Source organism: Tenrec ecaudatus, chromosome 18 (assembly GCF_050624435.1).
Source record: "Tenrec ecaudatus isolate mTenEca1 chromosome 18, mTenEca1.hap1, whole genome shotgun sequence".
NCBI lineage: Eukaryota > Metazoa > Chordata > Mammalia > Afrosoricida > Tenrecidae > Tenrec > Tenrec ecaudatus.
Window position 1 is genome coordinate 70,799,798 of NC_134547.1, and position 13,715 is coordinate 70,813,512.

General features: G+C 52.3%; 1 protein-coding gene across 1 annotated transcript in view; it reads left to right on the plus strand.

Annotated features, from left to right (window-relative positions):
- Nucleotides 1-11,935, plus strand: part of PLCG2 (phospholipase C gamma 2) — a 50,766-nt gene extending 38,831 nt beyond the window's left edge. Inside the window, exons 22-24 of the mRNA XM_075536742.1 lie at nt 7,033-7,121; nt 10,192-10,376; nt 11,893-11,935. Coding sequence (XP_075392857.1) covers nt 7,033-7,121; nt 10,192-10,376; nt 11,893-11,935 — 317 coding nt within the window. The remainder of the gene's footprint in view (nt 1-7,032; nt 7,122-10,191; nt 10,377-11,892) is intronic.
- The last annotated feature ends 1,780 nt before the right edge of the window (nt 11,936-13,715 follow it).

Consider the following 13,715-nt stretch of genomic DNA (forward strand, 5'->3'; position numbering starts at 1 on the left):
CCCTGGGCTCCGGGGAGCCAAACAGGGTCCTGTTCTCACTGGCCTTATAAACATGTCTGATCTCACCCACCATGGGTGCCCGGACACAACAGCCTTAGGCAGGGCCGGGGATTCTGCAGGCTGAATCCAGTTTTTCCTCCAGGGCCCCGGCTACACTTTGCTTTTCTAATCCAAGGGCTTGAACATGTCACGGTGTCACTTTGTCTTCTTGAGCCGGCTCTTTGACTTCACTGCCTCCTCTAGTCTCCTAGGAATGTTCTGCCTTCATAAGCAAGTGCACACAGTTACAAAATCTTTTTAAAACCTCTAAACAGAAAACTTGATTGACAGTCTGCCCTGGTGGAATAAACCCCAAATGCACCACGACTGGACATTTTTGTCTGTTCAGGAAGTTGATGGATGTCCAGAACGAGGTTTGTCATCAGTTGACATTTCCCCTTTTTGTAAATGAGAAAACCACTCGGACACTTGAGTTTTTCCCATGGCACTGTCCTTGTTAGCTATGTTCAACATCACAACTGTGTCTGCGGCGTTTTTCCTGAGCGGGAAACAAAATTTCACAGTGGCACACGGCTCTCTTAAATCAGCCGTCACAAAAAACGAGGTTTGAGTGAAAGTTTTTAAGAAAAAATTCATTGTGAACAGAGAGACCCTTCCAGGCAAGGCGACTGGGTGCGCTAACTCAGAGCCAGTTGCCCGTTGTTTTTTTTTTGGAGGGGGGGCAGGGGGCATGTTCCCCTTGTATGAGGCCATCCATAATTCTGGTCTTTGTCCATGAGTGTTGGGTTGTCAGATCTGTTCTTGCGAAGGTTCTAAATTACAGTGGGGTCTTCTCAAGCTCATACCTTCACTGTGGATTGTTTTCGAGAGGAGTGATGGATGGTCTGCTCTGAAGGCTAATTGGAGCCTCTCTGCTCTCTCTTTAGGAGCCCCGGTGGCCTAGTGGGTTATTTGTTGGGTTCCTAACCATAAGGTCGGCGATTGGAAACCACCAGCTGCTTGGGAAGCAGAGGAGTGGGGAGCAGGGAGTGGAGCAAGATGGGGCTTTCTACTCCTGTGAATAGAGTCTGGGAAACTCACAGGGGTAATTTTGCCTTGTCCTGGAGGGTTGATAAGAGTTGGCTTAGACTCAATAGCAGGGGCTTTTGTGTTTTGGTTTGATTCGCCCTTTGATGTCCATATGGATAATTGTCATTTCTGTTGTTAGAAAATGGTTTTTGCAACGAGCGAGTCACTGGTCTTGCCAAAAAAATTCTATCATGAGAACTGTGGAGTGAGTCATTTCTTTCACCAAGGCCTTATTTTCCGACTTTTGCATTATAATCACCAGTAGTTATCCATGACTCTGGGGTGTACATGCTTGATCAATTTCAGAAGTTGATAAATATCTTCAATTTTGTCTTTGGCTTTAGTGGTGGGTGCGTGAACTTGAATGGCCGTGTTAACTGGCTTTCCCCGAGTGCCCATGAATATTATCCTGTAATTGACAGTGCCGTAGTTCAGGATCCTTACAATGAAGAGGGAGGGCCCTTGGATCCCAGTCTTCATCAGAAAGAACATGTCATTCGTGGTACAGTAGATCATGTTAACTGTCCAATTCAAACTGGCCAATACCAGTTCATTTCAGCACGCTCATTTCATTTTTGACAACTTGAATTTCCATGGAAATGTATGGAAATTCTCCATACATCCCACGTTCCCATTATTAATGGATGGTTGCGGCTATTTATTCTCATTCTGGGTCCTGCCACACACCACAGTAAGGAAGGTCCAGAGCTAGAGCTTGACTCGGTCCACACCTGAAGGTTACTCTGCTCGGAGGAGGCGTTCTGTTGTTGCCCACAAACTTTTCACTGGCCTCCTCTCCCCTCACCTGCCAAAGCAGACCACCGGGCCTTTCTTCCTCGCCAGTCTGGGAATGAGACACGAGTGGCATAGCTTAGAGCAGCTGTTCTCTACCTCCCTCATGCCACGACGCTTTCATACGGTTCTTCGTGTTGCTACTTCAATGAATCGGGCGACCCCTGTGAAAGGGTCGTTCGACCCCCAAAGGGGTCACGACCCACAGATTGAGAACCTCTGACAGAGCTTCACACAAGCCACCACAGACTGACACAGGAGTGGAGGGTTCATTACTGAATGACTGCCACCAGCCATGCCCAGGGAGTGGTTTCCAAGGCCTCCCGGCCCTGTAAGGACAGAACACAACTGCTCCTAAGACCATGAGGGTCAAGGCGGTGCATCTTATCTTGATGCGCCCAGAAAAGCTCATCTTACTCCTGAGGAGCAGCCAGTATCCGAAGTGCTGACCTTGCGGTTGGTAGCCCAATGAGAAATGCATTGTATTTACCAGGGCTTAAGGGCCTTGACCTTTCTTTCTCTCAATCCTTACACCACCTTCTGTGAAAGAGGCTCTTAAAGAGGAGCACACTGACATGTAAAGTTGTTCACTCACCTGTTCCCACACCTGCTGGGATTCTCACCCACCAGGTCTGTCTTCCATCTGCTCTGCAGGTCTGCCTGTCTGAGGCCTCCGCACTGCTACCTGGGGAGTGTGAAAAAAAGTCTCCTTTAGCCTTTTCCTTGTGGAACATTCAACACACCAGGAAAATAGCATTAGTACTTTCTTACCAAGGCGTGTCATTAAGCCCCGAGAAGGATGATGTATTGAAGCATGCTCTGTTGAAACTTTATGCTGAGTCTGTCACCTGGAATGGGCTCTACTGCCCCCTGGGGGACAGTGCTGTAACAATCCAGGAGCACTGCAAAAGCAACACCTGTACTTCCGCCTGGATCGTGGGCTATAGGACTTAAAAAAAATCATTTTATTGGGGGCTCTCATCACAATCCATACATGCATCCATTGTGTCAAGCACATTTGTAAATAGGTTGCCATCATTTTCAAAACATTTTCTTTCTACTTGAACCCTTGATAATTATTTTTCTTTACATGTCTTACACCGACTGCTGCTGTCCTTCATCCACTTTTCTGTTTGTCCCCCTGGTGGGGTGGGGTGGGGTGGTGGTTGTGGGAGTTAGTTAGACATCGATCATTGTGATTGGTTACCCCTTTTCTCCCCCTACCCTCCTGGTATCAATACTTTCATTATTGTTCCGAGGGGTCTCTGTCCTGGATTCCCTGTGTTTCTGTACATGCTCTGGTCTAGCTGGATTGGTTAGCTGTAACTGGGGTCATGATAGTGGGGGAGGGGAAGAAGCATTAAAGAGCTAGAGGAAAGTTGTATGTTTCATCGGTGTTATACTGCACCCTGACTGGCTCGTCTCTTCCTTGTGACCCTTCTGTGAGGGGATGTCCAGTTGTCTACAGCTGGGCTTGGGGACAGACATTTCCATTGCCACGGTGGGTGCCTTCCCAGTAAGTCTGACCACCGATGTGCTACTCGAACGCAGCCAGCCACAAAAGGCCACGTGGAGTAGGTTCCTTTGATAAGAAATATCCCAAATAAGAAAATGCAGAGAGAGTGAGTGTAGTATTAGTAGTAGTTGTCAGGGGAGGAGTATTTTGGGGTTTCATTTTGGGGTGATGACATGCTTTAGAATTAGATAGAGGTATTTCAACACATGTACCAAAATGCTACCATGTGGTTGATTTATGTGATAACCTCATCCTGCAAGACCACTCCCCCCCACCCCCGCACTGCCACCCCAGAGACTTGACCTCTCCCAGGTAGGTTTGGGGAACATGGCTCGACATGGATGCCTCACTGCCCTGCTTGGAGCACGGGATACAGGAGGTGGCCACGTTGCCTAAGGGACTCAGCTCCACGCAGCACCAGCAATTCCAGCTGGTTCTAACAGTCTTGTGCCAAGGAATTTGGAAGACACCTACCTGGCCGACCCACAGGAAGAGATTCCTATTTGCACCCACTCCAAAGAAAAGTAGACCCAGCCTATTGTGGAAGTCGTCGCACAAAGCCTTACTCTCACACACCAGGCTGACAACCAGTATCGTTGCTGATGCCAGGCTGGATCTTAGCCGAAAGCACAAGAATTCAGAGAGACGTCTGCGTGCATTTCACCCGTCGTGTGAAGAGCAAACTAAACTAACACCATGGTGATTCAGCATTCGTGACTGTGCTCCTGTGGAGCCTACTCATGGATCGGAGGGGGCAGGTCTCGCAACAGAGCGAGGAGATGCTGTGTGCTTTGAACCCAGGCAAGGTGGGCTTCAGAGCTGGGTCCTTTTGGGCAGACAGGCACAGAGGATCTTCCTCCGCAGCGACCAGAGCAGGTCCCTGAAGAGGGGTGTCCTGCATTTCCTGCCAGACAGAAGGTCAACATGCAGCTAAGTGGACCACGTTTCTTAAAGCGGGAGAGCAGCAGGGCCTGCTTTACAGACCGCCCTTTACCAGTGGCCAGTGGATAGGTCCCTGTGTGAGCCAGCCCAGCCGATGACCCAGCCAGCCAAACCCCTTACTCACTGGCTCCTGGGAGGTAGCTCTGGGTGGGCAGTCCCCACGCTTCACTTCTTTGTTTCCGTTTTCCCCTCCTCTCCTGCTAGGGGCTCCGGTGCCCTCTACCCCCCACCCCACATCTTCAAAGTAAAACTATCAGAGAGCAGGAATTCCTACCCACAAGATAACTTTATCTCCTTTTTTTCTTCAGTCTTTGTACTTCTGTTCTATTACAGTACTCCTACGTTTTGGATGTCTCTCCCACTTCCTCTTCCAGGACAGCCCCACCCTCCTAAGAAAACCCTCCCACCCCAGGCAAAAACAGGCACACCAATCCAAACAAGGACTTTTCTTCCCTTTTCCCCCTCTGAGGGTGCTGGCATGCCCACATTCGCATTGCCATAACAACAGAAACTAGCAGCTACATCCAAGTCTTGTGCCCCTTGTCTCTGTGCATATCCACCCATTATCACGTCTTTGTTCTTATTGGATTTCAGTGGATTAGTAACTCTGATTACCCCTCTTAGAATAGTTTCCTGTTACTGCTACCAATTTGTCAGCCTCTCCAAACAAGCACTTAAGTATTTTGTTTTGTTCTTGCTCCTCCCCTACCCCAACATTCCCATCTCTTCTCCCCCTTTCTCCGGTTTCCATGTCCCACGAGACCTCCGCCCCACGTCACGGAACAGCCCTCCGCACGACTCAGCAGCTCCCACACCACTAATAGCTGTACGGACATGCGGAGGAGACCGCGGTCAACCACAGACAGCCACGCAAAACCATTGCCTCTTTTCACCACACGGAGTCAACAGTCTCTTCAAGAAGCCAGATTATAAAACAGGTATCTCATCATGACTGGAGAAGGTTCATGAACAGCCTGTGACATGCAGATGACACGGTCCTGCCAGCCAGACATGAAGACGACTGAGGCCCTCAGGGAAGGTCAGCGCTAAGAGGACAGCCTCGTGTCTGCGGCCCACCTGAACGGGAAGAAAGGAAGCCCCTCCTCCAGGGGGCCCACAGACAACAGTCGGGGAAACTGAGAGAAGCCTGCAGGTTGCCAAGGGTTTATTCTACTTGGATCAACCGTCAGTGAACAGAAGCAGTTAAAGCAAATGAGAGATATTTGCAAGTGTTTATAACAACATGCTAGAAGATTACAATGGTCTCTCCTTGTGGCGCCATTATGGTGAGAGAGCACAGTGCAGGCGTTGCACCCCACGTTGGTGTAGAAATGGGACAGAAGGTGCTGGGTTGTGTAAGCATGCTGAGTTCTTCACCATGGGTGGTGGGAAGTGAGAGTTTTGATGGATCTTGTTTAGGGATAGAATCTTCCAGCATAGTAAGGAAAGCGAATGAGCCCAAACCCAAACAGCGCCCTCATTTGAGCACAGCTCATGCAGGAGAGGAGTAGGTTTGATTAGAAGAACTTTAAAGACAACCAGGATCATGTTGCGAGTTTCCAACATAGAAGCTAAAGGAAAAATCCGGAATCATGCTGTGATTTAACAGCATTACCTGTAGCGACTCTTGGAAACCACCCAAGTGCCCAGTGGATAAATAGTCACACACAAGGCAGTGTGACATCCAGCGGCACATTCTGCAACCATGGAGAACGGAAGCCATGATCCATGGCTGTGGCCTGGACAAACCTGGACACGCTTTGCTAAGCACCATCCATCAGCCAGCGCTGGGTGGTCCCGATTACAGGACATGATCCAGAATCAGCAAGTGCCTGGAGACCAAAGGTTTACTGGATGGTCACCACAGGCGGGCCTGATGGGTGGGCGGGCGACGTGGGGATTGATTACCTATAGGGCACAGAGTCAAGATGGATGACAAGAAACAACGGTCACCGTTGAACAATATGGCGGACATGGCGTCGCTGACTTGTATCTGTAACGCTGGTTGAGAGCGCAAATGGACACATTGTCACTACGCTGGAAAAATACCCAAAGCGACCCCAGCACATCTTGACTAATCCATTGTTAACAAGGGTTCCCTTTGTGAAGGCACCTCACTACTTCGTTAAAACAAACCCTTGAGATGTGTTGCCGTGTGCATTCCTTAATGTGGAGGGAGAGAAAAAAGAGGGGGTGGGGAGGGAGCGGAAGCTACAGCTCCACCTTCCAGCCCAAACTAAAAGTATTTCAAGGACTGTCAAACCCAGGGCCTAGTCGCGAGTAGAGAATGACTTTGAGGAGGATTCCAGGTCCTGCTGTGAACTGCCATTGGAAATCTTTCAGCCTCACGCATGCTCTGGCGTCCCAGGGTTGGCGAGGGCCAAGGTGGAGGGCAGTGGATGTGAGCGTCATTACTGCTTGGAGTCCTCCGGAGTATTTATTGCTGTCACTCTCCAGTCAACTGGAATGTGCCGTGGGCTTTAAATTGAGTCTAGTCCAAGGCTCTTTTGCTCCTAGAAGGTAGTAGCTTGTCTTCATATCTCGCTGTAGGCAGTCGTAGATCCAAGTTCCTTTCTTCAAGCCCCTCTGCCCTCAGCTGGGACCTCTGACGGCCAGGACATCTCCCCCACCCTCCAGCATAGGGTGGGCACAGGAGCCCTGTGTGTCCCGAGGAAACCACCCACCTTGACCTTGCTTCCCCTCTCTCCCTGCAGGGTTCAGGTCGGTTCCTCTCAAGAACGGGCACAGCGAAGACGTGGAGCTGGCGTCGCTGCTGGTGTTCTGTGAAATGCGGCCGGTCCTGGTGAGTGCCTGAGCATCATTGGGTGCTCCCCATGCGGTATCGACTGGGCTGGGGTGGAGATGGTCGATGGAGGACTTGGGCCATCAGACGGGAATCCCCTTCTGCAGAAGAGACCCTTGGCTTTTCCTTCCGGGAGACCTTTCTTGGAGAGCGCCGAGTCGGGAAGCACTGTTGTTTGTAAGGGCCGCGTGGCTTCATTGGTGAGAGGAGGCTAGACGATGCTCTTCCTATAAGCCAGCAGTTCTCAACCTGTGGGTCACGACCCCGTTGGGGGTCGAACAACCCTTTCATAGGTCGCCCAGTTCATAACAGTAGCAAAATTACAGTTATGATGTAGCAACAAAAATAATTGTATGGTTGTGGGGGTCACCATAATATGAGGCACTGTGTTAGAGGGTCTCGGCATTAGGAAGCTTGAGAACCACTGCTGTAAGCGGCTCTGAGAGCCTCCCCACGGAGGCCTGCTGTGCCTTCGGAAGAGATCCACCCAGTGGCACCCTTCCCAAGCAATGACCCCTCCCGCTGCTGGAGGAGCCCTCTCCCATGGGCCCGAGGCGGTGAGACGTTCAGTATCTCCTCAGGGGGGAAGGTCTTGCTCTCAGTGGACCAAAGGGATCAGATAAGGTGACTCCCAATCAAGGGCTGAGAACCCAGCAGCAGCAGCAGCAGGAGCAGCAGCAGCAGCAGCAAGCTGGTGCTAGGTCAGGCCTGGACTTTGAGATCATTGATTAGGGTTCTGGGGCTTTAGAACCTTGGTATCATTTTCCCCCTTAGAATCACATGTGTTCCGATTGTCCATGGGGCCATCACCACCTTCTAGTCCCCTTCCCACACAAATCCACAGGGCTCAGGACCAAACTCCTTGCTGTCGAGTTGATGCCAATTCACAGCCACCCAATAGCACATGGCAGAACTTCCCGTGTGGGTTTCCTAGACTGGCACTCTTAACAGGAGTCGAAAGCTCCATCTTTCTCCCGAGGAGCTGCTGGTGGCTTCAAACTGCTGACCTTGCAGTCAGCAGCCTACTGTGGAACCCCTATACCACTAGGGCTCTTTCTCAGGGTGGGTGCATTTTATGATCACCTCAGGTTGCTTTTAGAAAGACTATGGTTAGACACCCAGGGGGCATCTTTGGGCTTGGCCAGAGCCTCTCAAGCATGCTTCTTTATCTCCTCACCCTAGTATGGGTCTCTGGGTGGAGATATCACAGCCCAGGATGCCATTTGGCTTCGCAATGGCTTGTTAACTGCCTAGCCATAGTCCACGCAGTAAAAATCCGTAACTCAAGAACTTTCGGCATTTCTGCAGGGTGGTTTCCTTTGACGTTCAATTTTTGCGAACCTGGTAGTTCTCCCGCCTCTAAGCATTTCAGAGACCTCAGAGGGGATCAGGAAGGAACAGCAGAAAAGTAGCAAGAAAAATGAGGTGCTGAGACACCTGCAGGCGTCGGTGCCTGCACCTTGATGTCGCCGATCAGGATTTTTACTGTGACAGAAATACTCCAGTGTATAAATTCCTTTGGGAATGCCCAAGTTCCATGGCCTTCCTCTTTTAGAAGGAATGGTGCTGTTTTTTAGAGCCTTGGTGGTGTAGTGGTTACGCCTTGGGCTGCGATCCCTGAGGTCGGCGGTTTGAAAACACCCTGTCCTGTAGGGTTGCCAGGAGTCGGGATTGACGTGGCTGAGTTTGGTTTTGGTCAGGGGCACTTTCTCAGTGCCCCGTTAAGAATACCATCCATGGTTAGTCAACCCACAAAAAGACGTAAGCTGCCGCAAGAGAGAATTTTGTGTACACTACAGAAGTTCGGGTTCTGGGGTTAGTGGAGTTTTGCAGCTCGGGGTGGCGGCCAGGGGAGACGGTGAAGCTAGTATTTTGGTCTGTTTGCTCAGATTCTTTGGTTTGTTTTGCTGTTGAACTTGGGTGCTCCTGACACTGTGGAAGAAGGAACTGTGTACTTAGGTAGAGGGGTGCTCTGACATGTATTGCAGGTCAGTAGCATCCTTAGGTGTGAGTCGCTAGACACCCCTCCTGTGGTGACCATCGGGGGATACCTCACGGATGGAGGATGGTACCTTGTTGCCTTGAAGTGAGGCCAGGGATGCTGTTCACACGTCAGCCTCATCTTCACAAGCTGTTTATTGACCTGGGCTTGCTCTCAGTTCCTGACAGCTCTCCGAGAGATGCTTCCCACACCACTCAACTCATTGCTGATGTTTTTAGCATGTTCACAGTGTTCTGTGAAACCACGCCCACATTCCATCCACCGTACCAGAGAGGGTGGGGTGCCCCCAGCAATGTGGGAAGCCCTCCATGAGCTGGCTTGATCCCACAGCCCCGCTAAGCACTGAGGCATGCTGCTGAGATGGTGCTGCCTTTTGATCTGGTGTAAGTCGGAGCCGGATCTATACCCACCATCGGTCCCGCCCACCATTCCCAGCCCCTGCCCACCCCATTGCAACCCCTCACTGACTAGATGATACACCTGCCTGGACTGGACACTGCTGCCCCATGAGATCAGACATGCGGCCGTTCACGTACTACTTTCAGGTTTGCCACCCATCTTGTGGCCTTGACCTTGGCCTTCACGCCCCTCACTGACTATCATCCAGAGAACGGCCCCACCCCTACCCCCAGTGGGTTCTGAGGCTGTACCTCTTGACTGGGGCAGAAAGCCTCATCTCCAACTGCTGACCTTGTGGTGACCCACTATGTCACCTGACGCACATCACCAGGGCTCCTTTGAAGACCCCCCCCCTACACAAACACACACACACACAGGTGCCCGTCTCACCTGTTACCTCCCTTCCTTCCCTGCGACCGTTTTGAGCTTTGGGATTAGGCCAGGAGGTGAATGCAGACCAGGGGAAGTCCCGAGCCCGTACAGCAGGAGGGTCAATGGGGCAAGGCTGAGGGCCTTGTTTCTCAATAAGGCACCGTGGCCCAGGACAGGCAGCCACTACACGGCACGTTCCCGAGGCCTCCGTGACCCCATGTCGACCGGGGACAGACAGCCCGGTCTGTGTGATACAGGTGGTTGATGACACCCCCACTCTCCCCCTCTGCCCCCCAGGAGAGCGAGGAGGAGCTGTACTCCTCCTGCCGGCAGCTGCGGAGGCGGCAAGAGGAGCTGAACAACCAGCTCTTCCTCTACGACACGCAGCAGAACCTGCGCAACGCGCCCCGGGACGCGCTGGTGAAGGAATTCAACACCAATGAGAACCAGCTGCAGCTGTACCAGGAGACGTGCAACCGGAGGTGGGTCTGCACCTTCTCCCACCCTGCTCGCTGTGGGCTGTGATCGCAAGGTCGGCAGTTCAAAACCACCAGCTGCTCTGTGGGAGGAAGGGGGTAGGAGCTTTCTACTCCTAAAAAGAGTAACTTTCTGGAAAACCCACAGGGGGAAGGGGAGGGTTTGGGGGTTACTCTGAGTCTGCGTGGACGGCATCGACTCGATGGCAGTGAGTTTTCTCTCAACAACCTGTGGTCGTGAAGCATCCACAAGGAGCCTGGTGGGCACCAAGGCGGTGCTTCAAACCCACCAGCCGCTCCTGGGGGGGAAGGCAAGGTGTCTGTAAACATGTCCGGCCTAGGAAACCCCTACGGCACTTCTGCCCAGGCCAGGAGGATTGTTAGGAATCGGGATTCACTCCACGGCCTTGGGTTTGAAGTAGCAGCTACACCACCTGCAGGAGGACCCCACCCCTCACCCCAATAAAATGAAGACCATCAGTCGATGCTGACCCTATAGGACAGGGTAGAACTGGCCCCTGTGGGCTTCCAAGACGAGCTGTTTTGGGGAGTAGGAAGCCTCATTTTATCTCCTGCAGAGCTGCTGGTTTTAAACTGCTGACCCTGTGGTTAGCAGCCCAATGTATAACCACTACACCACCAGGACTCCTCCCACTATGGTAGTAAGAATGCAGATGACTGCTTGCTCTGACTACAAGATGGCATCTACTCCAAGGCAGTGAGATATAAGTCTTGCCTCTGCACACCGCTCTGCTGCTGTGCGGTCCCGAGGAGCCCCGCTGGTGGAGTGGGTTGTGCACTGGGCTGCCAGGGCAGCAGTTCAGACCCACCGGCCGCTGTCGGACAGCCTTGGAAACATGCAGGGGCAGTTTTACTCTGTCTTGGAGGGCTGCGGCGAGCTTGGCTTTTGGTTCGGGGTTGCGTTCCCAAGAATTTCAAGGTCAGTGGTTCAAAACCTGAGAGACTTGCCTCACACAAAGGGGCCTCTGGAGGTGGCAGCTGGGGACACCCAGTGTCCTGCAGCAAAGATTTGATCCCAGAAAACTCCCAGTTGTATTCTCCAATGACAAACAGCTGGCAACTTCCTGGCTGGCACCGCTTCTCCTCTTTTGCTGGTCGAGACCCTGGGTGGCACCAGCAGTTTAGCTCTGTACTCCACCCTCCCCTTCCCGCTTCCCGGGCACCTCAGAAGACAGGGCCGGCCATCCACATCCATGAGAACTCTGGGGAGCAATTCTAGTCTGCACAACCATGATCACCCATGGATTGCAATTAGCGTCATGGCAACTGGTTTTAAATCTTCTGTCTTAGAATAGATTCCGAGGCTGTAAATCTTTATAGGGGCAGACAGCCTCCGTTTTCTCCTAAGGAGCTGACAGGAGGTTTGAACCATTGACCTCACAGTCAGCTGGCCAGAGAGCTACCAGGGCTCCCTCACAGGGCAGATGGTAGCCTCTCTTCCCCAGTGAGGTTACGTAGCTAGCTGCAGCCCATCACCCTGACTTGGTGCGTCTCTTTCCAGGCTTCGAGAGAAGAGAGTCAGCAACAGCAAGTTCTACTCCTAGAGGCCTGGCCGCCCCCGCGGGGCTCAGACTGTTCACAGACGCTGGCCTGGGACACCATCCTGCCACCAAGAGGCCATGGCCAGAGGCAACCCAGCTGGCACGTGCTCATGTGCGCATCTCAGACAACTTTCCTAACTTATATGTTCTACGGGCGCCCGAAGAGAGCGGTCCCCCAAATGCTGAATAAAAGCCCTGGAAGCGTCCTGAGGTTGGCTTTTCTGTGCCCAGGCCCGGTGCTGAGCAAGGCTCTGCCTCTCAGCCCCTTGCTCCTTCACTTGCCTTCCCCCCAGGACAGGAGCGCCCAGGGCCTGAACAAGATTTTGACTCCATTGACTGGTTCCTCGTGGGCCCGGAGAAAAGTCTGGCCCACTCAGCACCCTTACAGCTTGGAGCTGTGGCTGGAGGAGGGGCTGGAGTTGGGGCCTGATGGATCCAGCCACTGGGCATTAAGAATCCCTTAGCCCCTCTGCTTACCTGTCGGTAGATGCATGCTTCCTGACAAAGGGGAGACTCTCTGTTTGCTCATTCCTCATCCCTGGCCCTGGTCCCCCTTATCACCAGATGCCGGGACCCTGGATTGGTTGAGTCAGCCACCCTCCACCACGAGGAGGTCAATGGGGATGAAGAGACCCAGAAGACCAGGCTGCCCCGGGAACGTAGTTGCTGGCAGGCCCGGCTTTCAGGGGCCGTGGGTGGGGTTGGGGTATAAGCTTGGGGAAGTGGCAGATCTCAAAGGCTGTCTCTATCTTGCTCGTTTAATGAAAACAAAGTTGCATGAGAACGCTCTGCATTAGGCTGCTAACCACAAGGTTGGCAGTTCGAAACCGCCAACCAACTCCGTGGGAGAAAGATGGGAGTTTGGTTGAGAGAGCAGTTCCAACCTGTGGGTGGTGACCCCTTTGGGAGTCTAATGACCCTTTCACAGAGGTCACCTGATTCATAACAGTAGCAAAATGAAAATTACAAAGGAGCAATGAAAGTCATTTTATGGTTGGGGGTGGGGGTCACCACAACATGAGGAATTGTATTAAAGGGTTGAGGCATGAAGGTTGAGAACCACTGATTTAGAGGCAGGGATAGTGCTGGGGGGGGGTGTTCTCTTAGATGGAGCTGTGGCAGAAAGGCCCCTTCCCTTAAAATATCTGAGTTGCTGAACTTCCACATCTGGGTGTAGATGAGGTAAGGACAAGCCACTTCTTGGCTGAATAACACACCAGCCTCCCCCCTGACTCTGGGTCTCAGCCGGGCTGCACACATCTGTGTGTGTGTGTGTGTGTGTATCTGGGTCTCAGCCGGGCTGCACACATCTGTATATAGTTATATGCCAGAGATCGCGAATGGCCCAGTGGCTAAAGGACTGGATTGCTAAGAGAGGTCAGCGGTTCACCCCACAACCATCTTTCCTCACCAGGAAGTGTGCAACCTTGACAACCCCTCACCGTGTCCTCTACAGGGTCCCCTTGAGTCAGAGTCCCCTTGGGGGCAACGAGCGTGTGGGCACAGCATCCGAGGAGAACGTTTTCCTGGTATGTTCCAGACTAAGGAACAACGGTTAGCTGCTGTCAAGTCAATTCTGACTCTGAGAGTCCCTGTGTGCAGCAGAATGGAAGACTGCCTGGTCCTGCCCCCATCCTCCCGAGTGTCCACGCCCACTGCTGCAGCCACTGTGTCCAACCATCTCTCTCCTTCTTTGTCGCTGCCCCTCTACTTTAGTGAGCATGAGGGCCTTCTCCAGGGACTGGGCCCTCCTGCCAAGTCCAAAGGACGTGAGACAAAGTCT